General features: G+C 39.8%; 2 protein-coding genes and 1 long non-coding RNA gene across 11 annotated transcripts in view; 1 reads left to right on the top strand and 2 right to left on the bottom strand.

Annotated features, from left to right (window-relative positions):
• JADE1 (jade family PHD finger 1) overlaps positions 1–13,548 on the top strand; it is an 87,190-nt gene extending 73,642 nt beyond the window's left edge. For all 6 annotated transcript variants that reach the window (XM_047751661.1, XM_047751663.1, XM_047751665.1 and 3 more), the window contains 3 exons: positions 178–699; positions 6,088–6,205; positions 9,723–13,548. In XM_047751661.1, the coding sequence (XP_047607617.1) occupies positions 178–699; positions 6,088–6,205; positions 9,723–10,630 (1,548 nt within the window). In that variant the 3' untranslated portion in view covers positions 10,631–13,548. The remainder of the gene's footprint in view (positions 1–177; positions 700–6,087; positions 6,206–9,722) is intronic.
• LOC125110364 (uncharacterized) lies at positions 6,046–17,758 on the bottom strand. The gene is made up of 3 exons (XR_007130583.1): positions 17,730–17,758; positions 14,809–14,933; positions 6,046–7,158 (listed from the first exon to the last, which is right to left on the bottom strand). It is a non-coding gene; the product is annotated as an uncharacterized LOC125110364 (long non-coding RNA).
• Positions 17,759–17,878: 120 nt separating this feature from the next.
• Positions 17,879–27,282, bottom strand: part of SCLT1 (sodium channel and clathrin linker 1) — a 256,137-nt gene continuing 246,733 nt past the window's right edge. For 2 of the 4 annotated variants that reach the window (XM_047798620.1, XM_047798621.1), the window contains exon 21: positions 23,425–23,714. In XM_047798620.1, coding sequence (XP_047654576.1) covers positions 23,652–23,714 — 63 coding nt within the window. In that variant the 3' untranslated portion in view covers positions 23,425–23,651. Of the gene's footprint in view, positions 17,908–18,787; positions 19,066–23,424; positions 23,715–27,282 lie in introns of those variants that run through there. The other 2 variants (XR_007137479.1, XM_047798622.1) reach the window with 2 other exon arrangements.

Here is a 27,282-nt window from a genome sequence, read left to right as displayed (position 1 = left end):
TTAGCTTATTTAAAACATGACAGATCTGCCAAGGTTAATCCATATGAAGCTTCTCTGTCCTGTCCACGTTCGAAGTGCAGCTCTTCTTGTGCCTGTGTGTAGGGGTGCCTGGCAACGGGGCTTCAGTCACTCTCACTCCCTAACCCTCTTCTCTCACTCTCTGCGTGTTCTTGCCAGTGCTCTGTGAAGAACTGCCGCACAGCCTTCCACGTGACCTGTGCTTTTGACCGGGGCCTGGAGATGAAGACCATCTTGGCAGAGAATGATGAAGTCAAGTTCAAGTCCTACTGCCCAAAGCATAGCTCACATCGAAAACCCGAAGAGAGCCTTGGTGAGGGGGCCACTCAGGAGAATGGGGCACCTGAGTGCTCCCCCCGGGATCCTCTGGAGCCCTTTACCAGCCTTGAGCAGAATCAGGAGGAAGCCCACCGGGTCAGTGTCCGGAAGCAGAAGCTGCAGCAGCTGGAAGATGAGTTCTACACCTTCGTCAACCTGCTGGATGTTGCCAGGGCCCTGAGGCTGCCCGAGGAGGTGGTGGATTTCCTGTACCAGTACTGGAAGTTGAAGAGAAAGGTCAACTTCAACAAGCCCCTGATCACTCCAAAGAAAGATGAAGAGGACAATCTAGCGAAGCGCGAGCAGGATGTCTTGTTTAGGAGGCTGCAGCTGTTCACTCACCTGCGGCAGGACCTGGAGAGGGTAATGATTGACACTGACACCTTGTAGTGACTTAGAGAAGAAGATCGAAAAGAGGCACCTCCTTGCCCAGAGCAAGGAGTGGTGGCCATTTCACTCACTTACTCTCAGACCCTTGTACATACTGCAGCATGAGGTTGTGTTGGTTAAATGGATTGATGGGCTGCAAAACTCACTGTACATACATGCAAGATGGCCACAGAGTGGCGGCTTCTCTGATTTAATTTTAAACACTTTTTTGTTAGTCCCTAGCGTTCTTCTGCAAGATCAAATGGGGTGCGTCTTTCCTCCCCCACCTTCATTCTAGAACTAGCTGGAACTGAGCCCCAGGAAAATGACCAAAGAATTGGCTCAGAATTGTTTACACATTGAGTTAGAAAACCAGAATAGACTGAATTAATGGTGAGGGTGTGGGGCAGGCAAAGGTAGGAGAATTTCTTATTCCTACCTGGGGAAACACTAGGTGCTGGTCATGGGCTCATTAAGGAGGGCGAAGCACTGCCTCTCTGGCCCAGCTTTACCTCTTGGCTGACTCTCAGGGGCCTTCTCCGTAGTGTCACTGAGCAGAACAGGCTGTGGGTGCTGATGTGTGTGCATGAACTTCCAGACACATGCGTATCTGTTCCCCAAGGTACTCCTGGCAGTGAGGTGCTAAGTCGTCACTAAGGCTATGTATATAGTGGGTGTGGCTGTGTCCGTGTGTCTGTGTGTTGTGTCTAGTGTGGGTGTGGGGTGGGATTCCTGGTGCACCAAGGAGCCCTAGTCATGCTTGGCACACTATTGCTGTTGTGCCACTGGACCGCCCAGTGTAGTGGCTGGTGGCTGCCTGGAGTCTCAGCTGGTGGCCCTTCTTCGTTTAGCTGTTTGCTGCTTTGTGTCTCCTTCACCCTCTAGTACCTTCGGAGTTCCAGTCTGGACCTCCCTTCCTGCTGCAGGAATAATTAGGAATAGCTCGTCTTTACCCCAGGGCCTCCTGTTCCCTGTAGGTAGTTTCTGACTGAGCCTTGCTAATTGGGGCTGTGTCTTCGAGCGCCTTCTGCGTCAGCTCCCCTGACTGGGACAGCCGGATTTAAGTTCATTAGTGTACAAGAGATGGACTGAGGCTTCTGGCTTGAAGCAGCCTGCCCTGAAAGGCACTCAAGGGGCCTGAAACAGTTAATGCATCTCCCCCAAGCACCTAACTTATTAGCAAGTAGTGATTCACCTGCCTGGGAGAGAATCTGACTCAGAGATGATTTGAAAGGAGAGTGCAGGCAAAGAACAGGGATGCATGGAAGCAATATTGAACCAAAAGATCCAGCTGTCACAGGCACCGCTACTGCCCTGGTAGAGAAGGCACAGCAGGGAGGTTATTTGTGAGTCTTCTTTAGAAGAGATGCTTTTAATAAGTGACAATATAGGCTTCTTGTGCTGCCCCTTTCAGCCCCAAATTAAGATCCAGGTGGAGGCCAGGTGGAAAGGGTGGGTGTGTGAGGCTCTTGTGCTCCCGTGCCCCCCCTGGTGGTGATTGTAAAGAAGCCCTTGCCTCTCAACCACATGTATGTGTAGCTTTTTTGTTAGAGATGAGAAGGATTCAGAAGGATAAACTGGAATCCTGGTGAGAAGCCTTATCCCAGCTCGACAACTGCTGTACTTGGGGTGCATGAGCTTTGGAGTCAGATAGGCCTCAGGAGGGGGGACAAGAAGTCTAATGTTTGGACTGTGTTTGTCTCATAATCACCACAAAATAAAAGTGTAGAAAATGCTTGTGGTATACTAACTCTTTTCTGTACTTAAGTTACTCAGATTAACATACACTTATAATTCTAAACATTTTTTTTTTTTGTCATCACTGTTGCTTTTTAAGTAGAATGATGTCATTGATGTACGAGAAACAGGGAATAAATCAGGATTTTTGTGTGTGTGGCATTACTTAACATTTACTTTATTAAAGAACCTAAGAGATTTTAGGGCATTTAGTGTCAGTTTAAAATGCGCTTATTATAATGAAAAATGTATTTTCCAAAAGTTGCCATGAAGCCTGTGATGGTGGTGGCTTTAAAAAATGAAAATCTTGGCCGCACCCCAGAGAGCGCACAGTTACTTGTAACCATAAACAAGAAGTGTATCAGGCAAAAGGCTCATCGGGGAAGGGGTGACAAAAAGAACAAATAATAAATTACTGCTTTGTTTTTCAAGTAAGGTACAGTCCTGCCTACTTCACACACTAGCATTTCAGAGCAGGTTAATTGCAGGACTGTGGTCAAGGCAAGTGGTCACTTCCTAACTGACAAGTGAGTAGCCTTCTTTGGAAACGCAAACAACTCTGAGGATGATGATGGTAGTTGCTCTTTCCTGCAAATAGACACCTTGGGGCGTTTTGCACACCTGGGTTCCAGTTCTGGATCAGAAAGTTAGATGACAAGAATGGATTCAGGAGGGTTTGAGAACCTGCAGACATTGTTGCCGATATGTGGCAGGTGCCATGTCAAGTTCCCTAGTTCCCACAGCTGCCACTTCACGCTGGTGGGACTCCTTTCCCCTGAAGATTGTCTTCTAAAGGATGCAGTCGACAGGAGTTCAGCAAATGAGTACTTGCTCAGAAAAAAACACACTACCTCTGCACTTCTGCAGGGGCCCTGAAGGGGGCTGGGTCCTGGGGGACTGTCTGGCTCTACATTCATTGGAATGGTCACTTTTGAAAGGCTGACAGAGGCTGTAGTTGACCCCAGATAAAAGGCATGTTAAACTTTAGTGTTGCAAAGTGTTTGGGATTCAGGGAAAGTCCTTGGGATCATAGTTGGGTTCTTGAGGGCAGTAGTTCTCAGCATCATGGTCCTCAACCAACAGCAGGAAGACCTAGAAACTTAATAGAAACGCAAATTTTTGGACCCCCCACTTCTAACCCCAGAAACTCTGGGGTTTGGAGCTAGCATTCTGTGTTTTAGATCCCCCACATGTTTGTTTAGGAACCACTGCTTTTGGGCAAAGCCTGACCTGACTCGGGTTTAACATGGTATGAGAGTGCAGCTGAGAACTGGTTGTTTTGGATAACACCTCACTGGAAACTGGAAGATGAAAGCGGGAGGAGGTTAGGTCTGGTGATGTGCAGGAAGGCCCAGCAGGCTGAGTTTGGAGGAGAGAGCCTCAGTTCAGCAATCCATGCAGGGGCTGCTGATGGAAATTGCCCTTTGAGGGGTGTTTTACGCCTAAGGGAGCTAAGGTTTCAGGCACTCAATATTCTAAATGTGGTCACCCAGACCTGGGTTGGTCAGGGGCTGGTTTGGAACACCATTGAAAACTCCAGCCTTTGCTTTTTGGGGTCATAGTTAGATGTCTTCTATCAGAGATCATGGGGCATGGAAATGAGATTTTCCCACCCAGCAGCCAGGGTGGAAAGCTTTCCTGGGGGACGTGGTTGAAGACACTAAAATGAAATTTGAATAATATACCAAGTTCAGGTTCTCTGGCTTCGGTATTTTATATTTGCATTGACTATTAATTTTAAGAAAGATGTACCTCTGTCATACATCTGACTTGAAGAGGAGAGTAACCTTGTCCACTCCTAGGGTTTCAGAGAATTTGTTTCTATTTCCTATTTCCACAAGTTGGATGCCCTGTCTTAATGTAGAAATTGTATTTGTTTTTCAGTAGTTTTGAGTCTGTGATAAGGATCTAGGCCCTTTCCTCTTTTTGAACTTCTACTCTTAATCTCCTCTGGGTGGAACATATTTGTAAAGAGAACAGTGTGTCAGCCACTTCCATCCCCCACACTGGTCAGAATTCTTATAAAAGGACACACCTAGGGGTGTGTCCTTTGGGTTAGGGGTTTGAGGCCATCAGAGAAAGAGTGTACTTTAACCAAGGTTAATGACACCGAAACAATATTTGAGATAGGAAGAGTGATTTTCTTCTAAATTTTTAAATTTTAAGATAGTTTTTATTTTTACCAAGAAGTATTAGGAAGATCCTACATAAACAGTGCATTAGTTAGGGTCAGGAGAAGCCTAGCTTGAGGTTCCTGTCTTAGGCCTGGAAATAACCCCAAATGTATAAAATGCAAATGTGAAAGCCAGCTGCTCTGTTCCTCTTAAAACTTCATGTCCTCTTGCAAAGGAGACTTGAACACAACTGGGGAAGAACAGCAGGCATTGTTCAGGCTTCTTTAGGGGAAGTGTCTGTACATAAAGCCAAAATGCAGAGTTTTGCATTGCCACCCTTGCTGCCAAAAACAAGGTTAGTGAACTGCTTCCATTTGGAGGAAGGAGGCAGGGAAAGGCATTGCCTAAGCATTACAAGTGTGCAGTCATGCCTCCAGTGTAGGTGCAGAGGGGACACAGTCACTTTTTTCAGTCTTCAGACTGAGCTTGGAAGGGAGGTCTTACCCATATCTTCCTGAAGAAAGATTTAAATGTATCTGGTTTGTTGCATTTGACATTTGTTTTCAGGCCCATGGAACCTCTTCAGGTTTCTCAATAGGCTTTAAGACTGAAAGATTTAAGGGGGTTTATTGACTAAGTCATTACATTTTGATTCTGATTACAGGGGCTTTGAAAATGGAGAACAAATTTAAGCGTTGGTTAGTTAGTATTGGTTAAAGAGCCTGTGTTTGCAGATCCCTGGTGGTTGCACATCAGGTGCATAGTGGAGCTTGGGTGACTTTACAGTTACTGACAAATGAATCAGGAAGTGAACAGTATCAGTTTTTCAAGTGGTGATACGGAGAGCTGGCCTTGAGATGTTGACATAGCAAATCAATGGCGAAGCAAGAAGGATGTTCCCTAGGTGTTCATGCTCTATAAGAACACATTAGCTACCTGTATGTTCCAAGGTAATTCAGAGTTAAGTGACCAGCTGACAGAAGCTTACTTGGATTCTTGGTGACCACTTGGTCTTCTAGTGGGCCCTGTGCAGAGACGTCTCTTTGTGCGGGACTCCTCCCTCTCATGGCTCTTGACCCTGTGCTTACCTAGTTCTGTCTTCCGAAGATATTGGATAAAGTGCAGCAGAGGTGGCTTCTGAACTGCTCTAAAACCTTTGACAAAAGAACTCATGGGATGAAGATACTGAAGGGTGGTAAGCAGTCCTTTGGCAAGAGTAGCGAGTCTGGACCTGGATACCGATGGGCGTCTCTTTGCCAGGATGAGCCTCCGGGGTGTGGAGCAGGGGCAGGGCTTCCTCCCACAGTCTCGTCTGTGCTGTTGCTGCCCACCCTGAGGGGTGTGTGCAGAATACTTGTTGGCATCCCAAAGGGAGGTTACAGGTTAAATGTTTATATTTTGACTTGAAATGTCAGTCAGGGACCTAGTAGGACATTTTTCTCTCAGGTGGGAAAAACAAAAAACAAACAAAAACACCAAAGTACTGTTATAATGTATTGCTTACTTAGAATCTTTATTCTCTACGTTCTAGGTTCGGAACCTCACTTACATGGTGACCCGCAGGGAAAAGATTAAACGATCTGTGTGCAAAGTCCAGGAACAGATATTCAATCTTTACACTAAGCTTTTGGAGCAAGAAAGAGTTTCAGGTATGCATTAAGCCCTGGTAGGTCAATAGGGCAGGGGTTTGTAATCCTTAACACGCTGTTAAGGAAGAAAAAATGCTAGTTTCTTTAATTTTCTTTTTTTCCCATGGAAGAGTCAAAGCAGCACAGGCTTTTGTTTTTGAAGAAAGTCTATAGGCACCTGAGGCATCACAGTCTAGGGGAGAGGGCTGTGAATTTGGCCTCATGGGCCAAGTCCTATATTCTCTACTTACAGGCCAAACACAAGCAGGTCTTAAGTTTTCCTGGCCTTTACTTCCTGGGAACTGTTGTGAGACCCAAATGAAAGAGTAACTTAGATTGCAAAGCACTTGATAAATGTTAAGTATCAAGGGGATATGGAACAAGTCTGAATGATTCTAGCTTCTGGACCTCCTGTAACATGGTAAATTTATCTTAAGACTATGTACTTACACATATCCATGTTTAGATGACATTCACAGTGATTTTCTTTGGGGGGGTATGGTTGGAATTTTGAATATTTTTGAGATTCAGCACACAGTATTTATTTAGTGCCATCTAAATTACACTGATCTGGCAAAGAGAAAAAGAAAACTAAGATACTGGACTTCCTCCTCTCTGGCGAACACTTCATTGACTCTGAGATCAAGTGCACAGTTGGGCAAGTTGTTTAACCTCTCTGGGACTGTTGATCTGTGAAAGAGGTTTGTCCAGAGTCCTGGCCTCCGAAGTGCTTTTCAGCAGTAACATTCTGTGATCAGAAGCCCCAGAAAGCAGGCATATTAAGATTTCAGAGGAGGAGGAGGAGGAGGAGGTCTGTCTGTTGAATGTGGCTCAGGTGAACGGTGACTTGAGAGCAGGTAGGTCTTAGGACAGCTCAAGTCTGCTGGTCTTTGAAGTTATAGCCGAAGCATCTGCACTGCTTGCCTTGTAGAGTCAACCGGCTTGCTCTTTTTTCTGTTTCTGTGGCTTCTTGTCTGCATATTATTGTGAAACAGATACAATAAAACCAAGAAGTTGTTATAACCTATTATGTTGAAATCCAAATTCTGGTTTACTTAAAATTAACCAGATAGATGTGACAGGAGGTAAACTGGTCAACCCAAACAGAGATAAAAGCTTATGTTTAAATGATATTCTTGAAATGTTACTTTTTTTTTTTTTTAATCTTTTGTCTTTTTAGGGCCATACCTGTGGCATATGGAGGTTTCCAGGCTAAGGGTCCAATAGGAACTGTAGCCTTTGGCCTATGTCACATCCACAGCAACACCAGATCTGAGCCGCATCTGAGGCCCTACACCACAGCTCACGGCAACACCAGACCCTTAACCCACGGAGCGAGGCCAGGGATCGAACCTGAGCCTTCATGGATACTAGTCGGGTTCATTAACCACGGAGCCACAACAGAACTCCTACGTTGTTTTGATAGCATTAAAATTTATTAATAATATTATCCTAGAAATTTCCTTCCCCAGAGTAAACATTTTCCAGATGTATCAAGCTTATATTATCAGCTAGATTTGTATCAAGCTTATATTATCAGCTAGATTTCAGAGTTTAGTTTTTTTCTGAGTATCATAAAAGTAAAAAAACATTTTGATTCAGACTTCTTTAAAATGAACTTAATCTTCATTTTTTCCTACTTGAATGCAAATAAATGGGACTTGTTTTCTCCCTTGCCTTTGTGGTCTAGCACCATCAGCCAGCCTGCAGCAGCAGAGGCCGAGCTACTCTTGCCTAGGAGCTTTGCCATTGGAGAGCTTTCTGTGGCTCTTGTTAAAAGTTCTTAGGTAATGAGTGCTTACCTATAAAAATAAGCCATAAAGAACATTTTCATCTGGTTTCACTTGAGTCATTTTTCATGGATGTTGCAGACAGATTTTTTTTTTTTTTTGCATTTCATGGCTAAGGTTTCAGCTTGGGTAAGTGGTTAGGAAGTGTTTTGTGTAACAGAGCTGAAATGCAGATCTGTGTTCAGAAGTCTGGCTGCTGTTCCAGCCTTCTTGAGGAATGAACTGTACTAGGGATGATGGGTTGAAAGCAATGGGACTCTTCTTATGAATTGCCCCCAGGGAACAAAGTGGAATGGGATGCCTTTTTTTCTTTTTCCAGTTCTACATCTTCAGTTGTGTTCTCATTTGTGCCTCATGTTGATCTGCCTGTCAGAGAGATGATGCCAAGTGAGTCAGTGCAGATGGCCATGACTTCAGTGTGCCACTAGGGCCCATGGTTTAAATTGTCACATGATCCTGAGACTGGGCAGGGCTGTTCTGCTGGATAAGCGTCCTCAGTGGAGACAGTGCTAATGGGAGTCATGAGTTAGAGGCTCTTCACAGACATGGATCCAAGTCAAGGAGACAGGTATCAGAGTTCAGAAAATGTTAGTCCCTCTGACCTCTGTTTTCCCATAGCAGATGACTGAGTAAAGAAATATAGGTGTGGTGTGAAGGTTGACCCTACATTTGATTATGGAGAAAGCAGATTGGTATTTCCCCCCCACTCCCCCCCGCTTGGTCATGATGATTTTACGGTTAGAGTTGTGAGCTAAACAACTAGTGTGTCTGTGTCTGCTCAATACTAATTTACCCAGGCTCCTTCCTGCTGCTATGGGGCAAACAAAACCTTATTTTTCTGGTGGTTCATTACTCATGGGAGATAGAGAACATGAAAACTGTTCTCTGAAGATGATCTGGAGAATTTTGCAGGTATGTGGGTCTCATGATGAATTCCAGTATGTTTTGAATTCACCCCATATTTTTCAAACTGATGGCTTACAGTTTATTAGCAGGTTGTGAGATGAATTTAACAAGTCATCACCAGCATTAAAATGAGTGAAACAGGGTGGCAAGTGTCAGTGCATATGAGATATGAAGGCTAATATGATTGCATGAAAAGTGAGTTTTTACTGGGTTACACTGTGAAATTTAGTTCTGTCATTTGCATCAAAAATGTTTGAAAAACACCAATTGAGCTTGTGTTGGATGAAAATTCAGTTGAATTGCACAAATGAGTTTTCCATATAAACTTTAAAAATTTACTCTTTATCAAAAATGATTTTAAGTACCTTCCTTCACAATTTATGTGTATTTATCCTCATCATAGGATAACGCCCAGTGAGGGTGTAGATAATTTGGAGAAAGCAACTTCAAAGCCCTTGTGGTTGTGCTCCCAGGCTGTAGGCAAGGCAGGTGCTGCCCCATGAGGGTGGAGGATGGAGGCAGTGCTTGACCCGGATGGATTCTGCTGTGACTCCCATTTGAAAATCAGATCAGTTAATTTGTTTGAAAGAAAATGTATTCCTTGAAAAGATGTTTTGTGAAAAATTACGGGAACTTAAGCTGTTTTAGAAAATATAGAGCATATTGAATTGAGTATGCAGATTGTAAGGTAGGTAGTGTCTTTATTTTTACAGACAGGGTGGTTTATATGTTGCACTGTGAGATGGGAAGTGTGCATTAATAGGCCACGCTAAGGGGCTAGAATTTTATTCTGGATATGCTTCTGCTCTAATTTTTCTTTATTTGTGGTTTTATGTTCATAGGTGTGCCTTCTTCTTCCTGCTCCTCCTCGTCACTGGAAAACATACTTTTGTTTAACAGTCCTTCTGTGGGCCCTGATGCTCCCAAGATAGAGGATTTGAAGTGGCATTCTGCATTCTTCAGGAAGCAAATGGGTACTTCCTTGGTTCACTCGCTGAAAAAACCCCATAAACGAGATCCATTGCAGAACAGTGCTGGGAGTGAAGGCAAAACCCTGCTGAAGCAGCCTGACCTATGCAGTAGGAGGGAAGGGATGGCCCCAGAGGGCTTTCTGAGTTTTGAAAAGACCTTTGCAGAAGCGCGTCTTATATCAGCACAACAGAAAAATGGTGTGGTGAGGCCCGACCATGGGAACAGAAGAGACCATCGTTTGCATTGTGATCTCAGTAAGGGAGACTTAAAGGACAGACCTTTTAAACAGAGTCACAAGCCTCTCAGGTCCACAGATGTGTCCCAGAGGCATCTGGACAACACCAGAGCTGCCACTTCCCCTGGAGCGGGGCAGTCAGCACTGGGCACAAGGAAGGAGATGGTGCCCAAGTGCAACGGCTCCCTCATCAAAGTAAACTCTAACCAGACTGCAGTCAAAGTGCCTACAACACCTGCCAGCCCAGTGAAAAACTGGGGAGGATTCCGGATTCCAAAGAAGGGGGAACGGCAGCAGCAGGGAGAGGCCCACGAGGGGGCCTGCCACCAGCACTCAGACTACCCCTACTTGGGCTTAGGCCGAATTCCAGCCAAGGAAAGGGCAAAAAGCAAATTGAAATCTGACAATGAGAATGACGGGTATGTCCCTGATGTAGAAATGAGTGACTCAGAGAGTGAGGCATCAGAAAAGAAATGTATACATGCCAGCAGCACTATCAACAGGAGGACAGACATTATCAGGAGAAGCATTTTAGCCTCTTGATGAAACAGATGGCGTGGGAGAACTGCAGGTTTGTCATCCAGTAGACTGAGAGCTCTGACATGGGGTTGAGCAGAAACCCATCACTCCTGAGCTACACAAACACATTTACTTGCAATTCAGATTGATTTTTTTTCAGAGTCATTTATAAATCATTGTTGTGAGAAGTGTGTGTTATTTGCAACTTGTTAAGGAAACACAAGAGTAGATTGTAACTGTAAGACACTGCCAAGACTAGAGGCTGAATTAAACACTAAAATAAGAATGAAATAAGTTTCTAAAGAGAGCAAGGCTTAAATAAGCCTTATGAGTTTTTATTGCCCTATGTTCTTCCCAAAGCACAAATTCTTGATTACCTGAATATATGGAATCAGATATGGTTCTTGAGAAACTCTCACATATCATTTAATAGCCCATATAACTTACTTTCTAGGACTGTGGTGGATCTTGAAATCATATTTATACTTTGGCCCACAAGGCTGTTTTTGTTGCATTATAGTATATAGGCAGTAGCTCTGAAGCTTCAGTAACTCTAAGGAATTCATGTGTGTATATATAGCAGATGGGGAAGAGAAAATTTTAAAAAAAGGTCATTAATGAAAGGTCTGAAGGGACAAGGTAGAGCTGCTGGAGCTTGGAGACCAGTAAGCAAGGTCCTGCTTCTGGAAGCCCTTGAATGTACTGTGGATATAGGACTGGTGGAAAGTGAAGCCACTGAGAAGTTACACCTGTGAGAAAGGGTAGTTTGGGTCCCATTTTTACCAGTCCTCTTGACCTCCCTCTTCCCTTGCCATTGCCTTTTGGGTGAGCTTGGGATTTCCCTAGCCATTGGCAATAATACCTGGCCATCTGGCTTCCAACAATACAATGGCTATTCAAGTTCAAGCAATGAACTTCTAGACTCTGGTGACTCATACTTCCCAGAGCCAACCACTAGTGTCAGGGAATCCGGCCTTCCAACATGAACGGATTCCTTAAAAAAAAAAAAAAAAAAGGAAAAAAAGAAAAAAAAAGAAAAAAAAAGTCAAATAGGTTATATTTAAAAAACAATAGAAAGGCAATAAGTTGTGATAACCTCTTACCATTGACCAAGGTTATACAGGAAAGAGATTGAAGTGTAATAAGTTTTCTGGAGTCAAGAGTTCTAAGCTCTAATTTGTAACTTGGACTTTCTAATTGCAAATGGCAATAACTAGTAAGTTATCAGCAATAATAAATTTAGCATTAAATTTGAGTACAATGTTCTGTTTTTTGCACTCACTGTGGTGCATTATGTATTAAGACAGTGGATAGTGTTAAGGTCCTGTTAATTTTCTTTGGAATTCAATGTAGTTGTGAATCAAACTTAAAAGGAGGAAAGTTTAAATAGCAATGAGATTTAGAATTATGGGCGCTTGGAACAAGCCCAACTTCCCTTAAATTACCCCTTAGTTTGTTAATATCAGTATTCAGATTCCTGATTCACTTATACATCTGTTTCCATGTGGCAGGGACATTCTGATACTTAAAGAATAATGTTTTGAGTTCTGTAGTTAACTTTCAAGTCTTCCAGATGATTGTCAACAAGGAAAGAGGCTTATTATTGAATTCCATCTTGCTATGCAAGTTTTATCAGATGATCAAATAGTAGATCTGATACACCCCCATTGTATGTATGACATTTTCAAACCAAGTCTTAACTTTTCCAATACATTTTAATAGCTAATTCAGGGGAGGGGAAAGAATGACCCAGGTTTTTAGATTGATATTTTTGAGCTATGGGGCTCATTTTGAGAGACTGTTGTCCAGATAAACTGTTGCTACAATATTAGAAGCTTCTTATGAATCCAAGCTTTACATTCACTCATAATTTAAAAATCAGATTTTTTGCATATGAGCAAAAACTTTTTGATGGATACAGAAGAAGGTGAACTCTATTTAGTTATCTTTTGACTGCAGCAACAGTTCTGGGTGAGAGTAGAATATATAGAGGGATAATTTGTCAAGCCATAGAAAGAAAATCTAAATTCTAGTAAGTATATGACCTCTCACCATTATAAGAGGTACCAGATTCATTTGCACTATTAGGAATGCTAGTTTTGTGCAAAAAAAAAAAAAAAAAATGCCTTACCTGTTTTTTCCCCACATTTAGGTTGAAAAGCTTTCAAATGTTCCAAGTTATGCTGAACCAAAAAACAAAACAAAACAAAACAAAAAAATAAAAAAAAACCCACAAAAACAAAAAGCCCACACTTTTTATTCCTGCTTTGAAATGCAAATGATATGGAGCATGGTTTCTCTGACAGTGTAACTATAGCTTTGTAAGTTAGTTTCTCATCCTGCTGGGAACTCTGTATGAGGTGGGCCATGAGTGGCAACTCGCCCAATCTGCCCACTTGCACTCTGAGGATGGAACCATTTGCTCTTTTCTTCTTTCTTTTTTTTTTTTTTTAAATAGCTTTATCTTTCCTTGTGCATCCTGACCAAGAAATATCTTTGATTATGATCAATGTATTATGTCAAAATGTAGGCTAGTTAAACTTCTGTAAAGTTGCCTGGAATGTCATTTGTTAGGTTATAACAAAATCTAAATGAAGGGTTATATGTGTTGTGTACAAATCTTAATTATTTTGAAATGGACAAACTTGTCATTACATTTGTAACCTTGTACAGAGGATTTTTTCACTATGTGCCTAGCTTGGTGTCCATTCAGCTAAAATTGAAAAAAAAAGGTGCATGAAGAGTTAAAAATCAGAATTAAACAAAGTATATGTAGAGATGACTATTTTATATTACATGACCCAATCCTGTATTTATTTCTACCCCCTTTTTGAAAGTATTTATAAAACTAGTTGAGGACAGCTGTATTTTTCTGTTGAACTATTTAGTAGAATTTGTGCCTTTTTGTCTGTATGTGAATAAATGCTGTACATTTTGCAATACATTTTTAAGTGTCTTTTGGAATCTGCTTTTGCTAAGTATTTATATGAACATGACTTAGCCATGTATGTATATGACTGCTTCCATGAATGGTGTGTGTTGACTCTCAACAGTTTTGCAGGGAACATGACAGGACTGGAAGAGCACAGATTCACTGGGCTGCCTTCTGGCTCAACTTTGATGGTAAGACCCTGATAAATAATAATGGTTGGATTTTAGTGTTCTCTGCCTGGAGTTCTTTCCAGAATCCAATTTTAGATTTGAAAACAAACAGTTTAAACATCTTAGACTTTAGGGTTGGGGAGACCGGGTTTTAATAGCTAAACTCTATAGTCTGCCAGCCATGTGACCTTTGCCAAATCATATAACCTTTATAAGCCTCCATTTTCCCTTCTGTAAAGAGAGAGTGACACCCTGCTATCTTCCTGGGGTTGCTGTGCTATTTAGAGCAAGTTCATAGAACATCTCATATAAAGCATGTAGTACACTATTCTTATGAGTAGGAGTGAGACACTGATTTCTCCAGCATTGATGAGCCTTCTGAAGCAAAATGTTATTCCTGAATGACAGAGAGACTGCATTTGTAAGGCTCTTAAAAATACTTTTTCTAAGGGCTGTTTCATTAAATTCATTCTTTTGACCACAGGGTTCTGGAACATTAGGGCAAAAAAGAGAAATTCGCATTTTACAAAGAAGGCAAGTCCAAAATTGCAGCATGAGGCATTGGCAGAACTGGACCAAGGGGTTAGTTCTATTTCTGGTTTTCCCTGCCTGAAACAGTCTGTTCAACCACTGCAGGCAGACATTTGCTGTAATGCAATCAATGTACCTTTCTTTGTTGGGAACAGCAAAAGTAGTGAGGATTACATATTCTCATGTAGATTGTGATGAACAGGAGCCACAACAGGGTAGTGGTACCTAGTTTACAATTTTTGTAAAAATTTGGCCAGTGCTTTTTTTTTTTTTTAAAACATGAATTGTTCATACATTTGGCTAAAAGGTTGTTTATTTCTCCCTGTTTCTCCTTAGTGACTATTTACTTCCATGTTGCTTGCTCTGAGTAAGACCCCAGAGAGACATAACTGTGATTCTTCCTACAAGGTCTTAAAGTTGAATAACCACAATAGTTCTCCAGGGAAATTAAGTCCCCAGGAGCCAAAGGAAGGGCTGCTGCTGGCAATTCTGCAACATGTGATGGGAAATGTGGCACCAGGGACTCCTGTTCATGTTTTTACCCAGATCACTTAGAAAACGGTTTCTACCTTTGACTCATTAGCCATCTGCGGCAAACTTCGCAATTAACTTCAAGGGTGAAATCTTCAATATGATTTCCCTTCAATGCTCAGAACTGCATTAGATGATGCGTTCCAGTCTGGGCAGAATAGACCTTTGATTAAAAAAGAGGGTAAAAGCAAATCCGTTAACTGCTTCTTTGACTTCAACATTCCCTAGGCTGCTGAGTTTGATGTTGCTGCCATCTAGGTTTTCCTGAGTTCCTCTCAGGCGGCTTGTTGGGCATTTCCTCTTGGATGTATGCAGGTACTTCAGAATTTTGGAATTCATCCTTTTCTATATCCTGCCTTAAGAGAATGCCATCCAAGCTTGGAACCTGGGAGTGCTTTATGAGTCCCTATTTCTTTGATTCCTTCAGCCAAATGGGATCTGGGTCTATGACATCTCTTCAGAGTTACTGTCTTCTTTCAGTCCTACTACCACTTAGCGTATAGTTCAAGCCTCCTCATTTCTTGCCTGGATTATTGCAGCAATCTCTTATCTGGTTTCCTTGATTCAAGTCTTGCTGAAATTAATCCCTCTCAGTTAGCTGGAGCCTTGCCAATGCCATCTCCATAGTGATAACTTCTACAATAAAAACTGACTTTGTCATTCCGGTCTTCAGAGAACCTCCAGACTTATGTAGATGATTACGAAGGGCTTATCAGATGGCAAAAGTACTGCTGTGTGTTTTATGCATATTAATTTGTTTAAAACAGCATGTTAGGTAGGCACTGTTATTTATTTACAGACAAGGAAACTGAGACACAAATTAAGAAATTGCTCAAGGTCAGATAGGTGGTAGAGCTGGGAATCACTCCTAGCCAGGCTGTGATTGAGGCCCCTGGACCCTACTGCCTCTCAGAATGTAAAAAAAAAAGTTTACATAAAGTAGTTCATGTGTTTTTTTTTGAGTATACTGAGGATTATACACGTGAACTTCATTTGGTTCAATGAATTTCTATAAAGTGAATGATCTTGGCTTAAAATGTTATGTTAATGTACTGGTTGAATGACTATGAACATAACCTAATGGATAATGAACAGTATAGTAATATATCCATATATGCGACAGCCACAGCAATGTGGGATCTGAGCTGTGTCTGTGACCTACACCACAGCCCACCAGGGATTGTGAATCGGCACCTTCATGGATCCTGGTTGGGTTTGTTACTGCTGAGCCACAATGGGAACTCCTATCTTTTCATTATTATTGTTTTAAACAAAAAAACCATTTTTTACACATTTATTGATGATGAATCTGTGATGACGACTAGTGTCTTGAGACTTTGATGCTATGCAAAACTTTCAAATCAGTATTTCTGTGATATAAAGTACAACAAACCTGGTTAACTTTTAACAAGTAGGTTAAGCAATGCCAAATTAAATAGCAAAGATAAAAAATAATGTGTACTGTAAATCCTAATGTATCTCTAGTATATCCTTTTTTTTTTTTTTTGTCTTTTTGCTATTTCTTGGGCTGCTACTGGGGCATATGGAGGTTCCCAGGCTAGGGGTCGAATCGGAGCTGTAGCCACTGGCCTATGCCAGAGCCACAGCAACGCGGGATCTGAGCCTCGTCTGCAACCTACACCACAGCTCTCGGCAACGCCGGATCGTTAACCCACTGAGCAAGGGCAGGGCTCGAACCTGCAACCTCATGGTTCCTAGTAGGATTCGTTAACCACTGCGCCACGACGGGAACTCCATAGTATATCCTGATACTCTACTACTTGGTTTATATATAGCTGAGTTTTAAGTAGTACAGTTATAATTATGGGTTAGTTATGTTTATTTTACCCATTAATCTGGCTGATGGTTCTAATTTCCAGACTGTTAGCAGAATGAAACAATTTCGTCATGAAGCGAATCTTTTTCTCTGGTGCTTCCCTCCCCAATATAGCAGCCTCAAAGTTGCCTTCCTTTTTTTGTGTGGTTTTTAGGGCTGCACCCTCAGCATATGGAAGTTCCTAGGCTAGGGGTCAAATGGAAGCTGTAGTTACTGACCTACACCATACACAGCCATAGCAACTTGGGATCTGAGCTGTGTCTGTGACCTACACCACAGCTCATGACAATGCCAGATCCCCAACCCACTGATCAAGGCCAGGGATCGAACCTGCATCCTCATGGATACTAGTTGGATTCGTTTCCACTGCGTCACAATGGGAACTCCCCTTCCTTTTTTTCCTCGCTTATTTTGCCTCTGCTCCAGCCTCATTGTTTGAGTTGTCTGAGCTTCTTTCTCATATCAAATGCTTGTGGGTCAGATCTTTGCCTCAACTAGTCCCAATACTCAAAGTGAGTAACTACTTTTTAAAGACTTTGCTTTAAAATACCATGCTTATTTTGACATAGGAAATCATACAATATTATATATCAACCACTTTATGACTACTAAACACAATTTAAACATATTTATGATTTTTTTGTGAAACTATCACCACCTATTAGAGAAATCTGTCAATATTTTGGGGGGCTTGTCTCCTAAAACAAAGGAAATTAAAATAAACAAATGGGACCTAATGTGTACATGTACATGTAACTGGGTCACCATGATGTACAAGTAGAAAAAAAATTGTATTGGGGAAATAAAAAAAAAAAGGAAAAAATAAATTTTAAAAGCTTCTGCACAGCAAAGGATACCATTGCAAAACAAAAAGACAACCTACTGATTTGGAGAAAATATTTGCAAATGATACGACCAATAAGGGGATAATATCCAAAATATGTAAAGAGCCCAATTAATTCAACATCAAAGAAAAAAAAAAACCTGATTAAAAAATGGGCAGAAGACCTGAATAGACAGTTTTCCAAAGAAGAAATGCAGATGGCCAACTGATACCTGAAAAGATGCTTAATATCACTAATCAAATGCAAACCAAAACCACAATGAAATATCATCTCATACCTGTCAGAATGGCTGTCATCAAAAAGAACACAACAAATTTGGCAAAGATGTGGAGAAAAGGAAACTCTTGTACACTGTTGGTGGCAATGTAAATTCCATACTGTGGAAAACAGTATGGAAGTTCCTCAAAAAACTAGAGTTATTAAGTGATCCAGCAATCTCACTTCTAGGAATATATCTGGAAAAGACAAAAACTATTTGAACTATAGAGTTCTTGGTTTGAACTCCAATGTTCATAGCAGCATTTACAATAGCTAAGACATAGAAACAACCTAAGCATCATAAAGAAAATATAAACGGTATAGTACTCAGCCATAAAAAAGAATGAAACTCATTTGCAACAACATGGATAGACTTGGAGGGCATTATGCTAAGTGAAATAAGTCAGAAGGAGAAAGACAAACACTGTAGGATATCACTTACATGTGGCATCTAAAAAATACAACAAATTTGTGAATAAACAAAGAAGCAGACTTACTGATACAGAGAATAAACTAATTACTGCTTAACCAATGAGGAGAGAGAAGGGGGGAGAAGCAATATAGGAGTGGAGGACTAAGAAGTAAAAACTATTACATAAAAATAGGCTATGAGGATATATTGTACAACGTGGAGAATTTATAATAACTATAAACTGTAACTAAACATTATAAATCACTATATTGTACACTTCTAACTTATATAATATTGCACATCAATTATACTTCAATTTCCAAAAAAGAAAGCTTTAGAAGGTCAATCAGAAGAAAAAAAAAAAATCCGGAAACCTTCAAAAGAGGTAACCCAATAATTTATATAACTTCCTTTGCTTAGATTTATATTTTTCATTAAAGTTACTTGACTTTTTAGGTTACAGCCAATTTCTTTTCAAGGTTTGAAAAAAAAAAAAACCAAATCCTAATAGATATGAAGTTGTCATAGGAAGTTTTCTATTTAATGCATATAAATTGATAATCAAAAGGGCTTTTAGGGTTAGAGCAGAGTCAGAAAAGGCAAAGAAAGACACTCATTAAAATAAGGTTGATGAATGAAAAGTGAAAGCATTTTTCAAAACCTATTTTGCATCTACATTTTCTATCAACACAAATTCGTGAACGGAAAAGGAAAGAATGGGCCACTAGTAAGCTTTACCTGAAGTCTAGGATGTGGGAAGCAATGGTATGAGAGCACCTAGCTGTTCACAGTGAGTTCAAGCCTTCTGACCCAGAGGAATTAAGTCTTGGGGCACTCAGAGAACCTGTAGAGGTCACCACTCAATCACAGTCAGCAAATGGAGAGCCGTCAAAAGCATGGATTCCACAGACTTTCAGGATGCAATGCTGGCAGCAGGAGGAACCTGGTGTTGGAGAGAGCTGGTTTGAAAGCCTGCAGTGCTACTTTCCACCCATGTGGGAACCTGGGGCCAGGTGTTTAACTTTTATGGTACTTTCATATCTTTGGAAAAGAAATGGCAATACCTACCTAGCAGGGCTGTTGGATTATATGAAGTAATAAATGCAAAATGCTAGCACAGTGCCTGGCATATGGTAGGTGTGCAATAAATAGACATTATTAATATAGATCAGCATGGTTATTATAGATCCATAAAAAGTTTCTCCAATGGATTCTTTTGGTTATTTGTAAAAACAAGACTCATCTCTTTCATCCACAGTTTATATGAGAGTCTGTTCTCATATTTTTAATCTTCACAGATCTAAGTGCTAAAAGATTTCCTTATACATCATTACGCTCTGATGGCTTTTTATTCTTTGAAGAAATGATAAAAATATTGACCAAGAACTTCCATAATGCCATACTAAAAGGTTTAAAATAAATGTAAAAGTAACGAGCAGGGATTACTAGGATGCTACATGGATTTACTAAGAAGAAATCCATCTAACTTGTTTTCTTGGATAGGATTACTAGATTAGGTCTGAGAAGTATGATAGTTGTAGCATAAATGAACTTTTGCTAGGCAGATGCCTAATTTTTTCGTGTTTTTATGACAGTGTGGAAGCAACAATACAGACTAGTTAAAAACAGGCTGACTGGAGTTCCCATTGTAGCTCAGTGCTAACGAATCTGACTAGTATCCATGAGGATGCAGGTTTGATCCCTGGCCTCACTCAATGGGTTAAGGATCCAGCATTGCCATGAGCTGTGGTGCAGGTCCCAGACTCCGCTCGGATCCCAGGTTGCTGTGGCTGTGGTGTAGTCCTGCAGCTGCAGCTTCGATTTGACCCCTAGCCTGGGAACTTCCATAGGCTGCAAGTACGGCTCTAAAGAGACAACAACAACAACAACAAAAACCTTTCCATCTATGATTTTTGTTATCTTAAGTATGTGTATGTTTGTTTAGTTTTTTCCTATATAAATATTAAGAACATTAATATTGTCAGAGTTCCTGTCATGGCTCAGCAGTTAATGAATCTGACTAGCATCCATGAGGACACAGGTTCGATCTCTGGCCTTGCTCAGTAGGTTAAGGATCCAGCATTGCCATGGCTGTGGTGTAGGACAGCAGCTACAACTCCGATTTGACCCCTAGCCTGGGAAATTCCATAGGCCATGGGTGTGGCCCTAAAAAGCAAGAAAAAAAAATAACATTAATATTGTCATAAAATCTGCACATCTGTAAGGAACAGATTTCATGGGTAGCACTGGGGTACTGAAGTGTCTGTCTCCTCTCTGTATATACATCTATATGCATATATACATTTTTAAGTAAACTAAAAAAAATCATTACTTTTGATAAAGAGATTTACAAAAAAGCTGATTACAGATTTATTTTGGAAAAATTGATAAAACACATTATGGTTAAAGAACAGAATTCATAATAAAAGGTTTAAAAGTGTTTTTTCACTCTTCCTTGGTTTGTCCGAGAGTTGGCTTGCCAACTTGGAACTATGAAATAGTCCTATTTGCTGAATAAACGAATGACTGCATTGTTACTAATGTTCTCCCACTGTTCTTACACCAGAGGAGAAATTAGAAGATTGTTGGCTGCCCCAATTTGCATATTTGTATACAAAGAGAAAAAGAGGTAATCATATTGCTTTTCTTCCTCAGGGAGACACCATAAAGAAACATGAATAAATAATAAATTAGCTGCGTGGTCCTCAATTCAGAGGACATTTCTTTTCTCTTTTCTCTCATTCCTATTCATTTCCCTGCCTTCTAAAATAAAGTTCACAGAGTAAGACTTACTGTCTGTGTAAATAAGGTCAAGACTGACCCATATGAGGAATGTCAAAAACTCCACTACATTTTCACATTAGAAATCATTAGCTAACAAACTTTTCCGGGGGTTAAAATAACCATACATGTTTAGTTCTGGTGCTAAACATAGTGTAAGTCTGTTCAAACTGAACAGAGGCCAGAAAGGCCTATTATCTGCATATTAGTAACTTAATTCTTATCCTGAAGAATAAGTATTCAAGAAAGATAGCCAACTGGTGAGTTGATATTAAAATGTAAAGAGTGGTGCCTATGGCCAAAGTTTAGAGAAAGTGGTTATGTTAAAAGATTTCACCTTGAAGGAATAAATCTGGAAAGTTAAATTTTCTTTTTGAAAAAGGATAATAATGATACTTATATTCCATTTATCTAGAATGTTAGTTTTTGAAATGCTTTGTCCTACTGTCTCACCCTTCTTGTCAGATATAATTCTAACACTTCCTCTATTTTTAAAATAAACTATATTCTATAAATATAAGTATGAACATAACTCCTATTGCACAGAAATCAGTCTGTGAATGACACGGGAAGGAATTTAGAGAGTCAAAGTGAAAACTCCTTTAAGAAGTAAGCTAAGTGTTTATCTACCAATTAACTGTCATGCCTGTACTATTTAGTCTCATCATTGTATTTGACATTAACAACCATTTCCTCCCTCCTGCTTATAAGATCAGATATCCTCCCTTTTCCAGTTTTTATCGTATTGGGTTCTCTTGGTTATGGCCTCTGTCTCATTGCTCCTATTCAGTCTCAATCAATGACTCTTCTTCCTGAGCTCGTTCTATCATTGAGACATTTTCTAAGGTCTAGTCCCTAAAGATTCTTTCTCAATTTCTGAACAAACAGTTACTGAGTACCTCCCATGTGCCAGGAAGCATGTTGAGTGCTAAGAATACAGTGATGAATAACAGTAGATATGAGCTCTTTTTTTGTGTGTGTGTTTTTGCTATTTCTTGGGCCGCTCCCACGGCATATGGAGGTTCCTAGGCTAGGGGTCAAATCGGAGCTGTAGCCACCAGCCTACGCCAGAGCCACAGCAACGCGGGATCCGAGCCGCGTCTGCGACCTACACCACAGCTCACGGCAACGCCGGATCGTTAACCCACTGAGCAAGGGCAGGGACCGAACCCGCAACCTCATGGTTCCTAGTCGGATTTGTTAACCACTGCGCCATGACGGGAACTCCAGATATGAGTTCTGCTCTCAAGGAGCCTGCAGTCTGTTAAGGAGGAGATGATATTAAAGAAAAACACTTCAAAAAGAGTTAATTACAAATTTTGGTAAGTGCTATAAAGGAAAACATAGAGCATATATTAAGAATAACGCAACGAGAGGACCTAACTAGTCTGGAGTCTGAGGCTCTCTGACGCAGTGGTATCTGAGTAGTAATCTGAAGAACCTGCAAATGGCAAAGCAAGAGCAGAGATGCCGTGTGGGGAGGAGGATAAGGTAATGATGGAAGATAAAGAAGGCCATCACCAGGGGTAGAGCCCAAGAAATGGAGGAGAAGAGGTAGTCCATATGTCACATAAGGCCCCGAGGTAAGCCCCCATGCTCCATGGCCAAAGACCCCATGACTATCCCAATTTGTCGGCACCAGTTCTAAACTTCTGACTGCTGGTGGAATATATTCCGGTGCATGTTTTCATGTTGCCTCAAACTTAACTCATCATCTTTTATCTGGACTACTGCAATGGTGACCAGAAAGCAGGGTACACCGCATTCAAACTAAGAGCAGAGAATTCAGTCTCAGAACTTAAGATTTCATGTGACTAACACTGCTTTAAGTAATAGCCAAAACAAAACAAAACAAAAAACCTCTTCGGGAGTTCCTGTTGTGGCTCAGTGGTTAATGAACCCAACTAGTAACTGTGAGGATGCGGGTTCCATTCCTGGCCTCGGTCAGTGGGTTAAGGATCTGGCATTGCCTTGAGCTGTGATGTAAGTCATAGACAAGGCTGGGATCCCGTGTGGCTGTGGTGCTGGCCAGCAGTTGCAGATCTGATTGGACCTCTAGCCTGGGAACTTCCATATGCTGCAGGTGCAGTGCTAAAAATACCACCCCCCCAAATAAGCAACAAAAAACTTCCCCAAACCCCTAATCCAAAACAAAAACCTTCCCATTTTCCCCTAAATAAAAACCTTCCCAAATTCTTAAGTATCTGTATGTGATAAATACTGAAAATCATGTAAGTTAAAAATGAATTGCTATAATTATACATTAAAATAAATGACAGCATCGTTTTAGAAAATGCATAATTTATTACATGTGAGTTCATAATAAAATGGACAATTGGGAACTTTAAAAATGAGTTATAAGTAACAGTTAAATGTAAAATTCTCAAATCCTGGAACTTGAAATATTATAATTCCAGCATTTTCTTAAAACGCTTTCTCATGATTAGCATAGTTTGAAAATTATTATGCTCTTCCAAGGGGAAAAGGAGGAATTAAAAAATAGACACATTGATGAAGGCAATGAGTTCTTCCCAGCTGGCTTTATTCTCCACTGAAGCTCAATATAGGATTATATTTCCTTACAGGAAGCTGTCACTGTTCTGTTTTCCAATAACCCTCAAGACAGAATGGAAAATGCTTATGCAAAATGACACAAGCCTTAACCATTCTATGCAGGTTTTACCATTTTAATACACTTCTAGTTCAACAGCTTTCCCAACTCTAAAGTTCTGTGAGTTATGAATACTTTTAAATTTTTTCCAGATTCATCATGGAGGCTGCTTTTCTTCTCTGCACTGTTATCACACTGAGCTGCAATTGAAATAAACAATCAGTAAGTAGTTACTTTTTCTACAGAAAAATCTTAGACTAATACAAAGTATAATGCATCACAACTTGCAATTACTGAAAATAATCTTATTGTAAGGGGTCTTGTAAGAGATCACTTTCGGGGTTCATTTCTCTCTCACTCTGGAGACTTTAAAACACTTGCATTTCACTAGGGATATGCATGTCAAATATGACATTCCAAAGCTCAGTGATATACTTAGAACTCCAAAACATATATTTTACAAATGAATGAAAATCATCTAGGTAAAAGTTAGTTAGAAAAGACGCTAGAACACAAACTAAGTGTGAGCCAGCACCATGCAGGGCTGGTAATAAAAAGATGATGGTAGATCACATTAAGTGGGATGAGAAAATAATCTTTAAATATTAAATGGAATTGATAACACATACACATGGTGAAAAATGTCTAACAGTACAAAAGAGCATACAGCATAAAGGCAGTTTTCCTATCTCTGTCCTTCATTCCACAGCCCTGCTCCAGATACAACCACTATTTCCAGCCTCCAAGTACATTTCTTGAAATATTCTAAATGAGGATATACCCATTTTCTTCACCCCTTTTTATTTAAAAAATGATAAAGCACTATACATATTTTTCATATTTTTTTCTGCTAAATGATCTAACTTAGAAATAGTGCCACATCAAATCTACTTTAGTCCTCTAAATAGCTGCAAAATTTCCCTTGTATGCATATTCCATAGTTTAATGGTTTCCTGCTGATGGGCATTTAGAAGGTTTTTAATCTTTTAAAATTACAGGCAATGCTGCCATTACTATTTTAACATGCTTTCTTGCACAGACTTGCCCAGGTGCAAGTCCTCCACCTGCAGAATAAATTATTAAAACCGCTGGGTCACAGGTATGTACATTTACAATTTTCGAGAGATACTGCCAAACTGGGTGCCAAAAGAGGCTGTACTAATACACATTTACATCAATGATGTGTGAAAGTGCCACAGTGTATTATCAAACTTCATGATCTGACAGGTGAAAAATGATATGTGATTAGTTTAAATCTGTATTTGTGTTACAGGGGAGAATGAGTTGGAGATCTTTTTAAATGTTTAAAAGCCATCTGTCTTATCCTTTGCTCACTCTATTGTACTGTAGCACTTTTTGGGGTTGATTTAGCCAGTCTTTGTATGTGTTTAGGATATTAGCCTTTTGTTATTTGTGTTGTAAATATTTTTTTTCACCTTGTCACTGACTTTATGACTTTTTTCTTCAGCAGTCTGCAATTTTACATAGTCATTTATTAATTTCTTTTCATAGTTTCTAGGTTTTGGGTCCTGCAGAGAAAGGCTTCACTGCCCTCATTTTTAAAAATCCCTCACATCAAAAGAACACAGTGTGGCATTTGGTAGTTTAGAATGATACATGCAGAACATCTAACCATCATTCAAAGAAAAATCAGAACAGCACATTTCGAGGATGACTGAGTGAGACCACTGCAGGGCTTGTACTGAACCACTGACATGATGCTGAACTGCATCAGTGAGGATGACATATTAGGGACAATATAATATTTTAACTCCTTCATTTCATTACATATCAAGCCCTTAGCAGGATATTATTCCTATTTCAGTTTTTAGAAGAAAATGGGAAAATCTGAAAGGATTCAGAGAGGTCAAAAGTTTAAAGTTTAAAAATATTGAATATATGTCATAAAGACAGTTTATGACTTAGACACACTTAAAATAGAAAAAATAAAACTTAATTATTAAAATTATTAATTTTGTGAATGGGGAAAATGCTGAATGATTACCTTCCATCTTCACATGAGAATAGAATGGAGGGAAAAAAGCTTATGGTAAAATCTGTGAGGTGGTTACTTCATAAAATATTAAAAAAAAAAAAAGCTTACAAAGAAATGGTAGAATATCTGCCATTATAGAGTTTAAATAACAGAAGGGACATCCGTGTTGGATGTGTGGGTTTAATTCTTGTCAGGAAGGAGACTAGACTAGATGCCAATTGGATTATATAATCAAATTCTTGTAATGGTACCCTTTGCACTATAGAACTCCAGATGGGTGATTTTAAATAGGCGTTTTCTTTACCAATATTCTTTGAAAAAGGTAAACATGAGGCTTAAAGGACTGTGATACAGACATTTAATTTCTATATATCTGAGTATCTACCACTTGATAACTATGCAAAGTGCTTTGTAAGTGTTAACTCCTTTAATCTTTCAATAGCTAGCAGAGAGGTGCTATTATCCTACATTAAACATGAAGAAACTGAGGCTTAAGAGAAGTGGAAATGGCCTGAAGTCACATGACTACTTGATGGCACCAGGCTATTTGCCTGACACCAAAACACAAGCTCACAAGATACTGCCCACTACACCCTGGCTCCTATTAGCTTATAACCTAAGTGAATACATGAATTCTTGAATGAGTAGTTAATTCATCCATTAGTTCACAATTTCATAAGAATCTAAACTTACTTGATAAAACTATAATTACTTTCAAGAGGGAAGGTAATAGAACAATAAATGATTACAGGATTTTCTGTTAAGTGCCATGCCATGTTCATACCAGAAATAGGTTTCAAAAAAAAAAAAAGAATCTATAAACATCACAAACATAAACTAAATTCAGTGAGTATTTACGGTTAGTTGCTTTACTATGTATGAAATAGCTGTAATAATATCTAAGAATCATACTAATTCTGATTGAAACAATTATACAGTTATAAGCAAATATAATTAGTAATAGAGTAAAACCTGGCTTGTTTTTGTCTGGCTATCTAGCTATCTATCTAAACTGTCTGTTTCCAGCCTATCTTTATCATTGCTAAACTTCTCATTTTGTTCCTGAGACCACTGCTCCTACTTTAGAATAAATGGCCCATTTAATTTATATGATATGTGTGTATTATGAGTAATTGTCCTGTATTATTTCATTGATGTTCTGCATTTTCTACTCTGTTTCCCACTGGACAACTTCTATGTGGTATTTTAGATTTATATGGTCATATACAAATTGTGCATTAGATGAAGTTAAACCTATAAGCCAAGTAATTTTTTCCATTTAAAAACTGCAATAAAAACAAAGAGCAATTTGAAACACTACATTCAAAGCAATGTCATCTACCTCCAAATCTGTCAGTGACTACCCACCTAGTTTGAGACAGAACATAATTCTAGAGGAGTGCAGACCTATTGGGATGACAGAGTTGTTCTCTTTTTCCGCTGTCCAATGTGACAAGTCTTGGCTACATGTGGCTTTTGAGCATTTGACATCCGGTAGTGTGATCAAGGATGTTGACTTTAGTTTTATTTAGTATTAATTAATTTAAACAGCTGCTTGTGGCTAGTGGCTATCATATTGGATAGTACAGTTGTAGATTTAGGTGTCGACAGAAGGAAACTGATGTTTATTTCTGTTTGTTTCTGAAGTTTACTTTTTCAGTGCTGAATATTAAAGAGACTAATTTTAAATCATTTAATCAAATAGAAATAACACTGCTCATTCTCTGGGAGCTTTTGAAGAACTTTTCTTATCTTTCATCCACTCAGACTGT

This window comes from Phacochoerus africanus, chromosome 10 (assembly GCF_016906955.1).
Source record: "Phacochoerus africanus isolate WHEZ1 chromosome 10, ROS_Pafr_v1, whole genome shotgun sequence".
Lineage (NCBI taxonomy): Eukaryota > Metazoa > Chordata > Mammalia > Artiodactyla > Suidae > Phacochoerus > Phacochoerus africanus.
The sequence above is the reverse complement of the archived record's forward strand: the minus strand, read 5'-3'. Positions and strand labels throughout refer to the sequence as shown.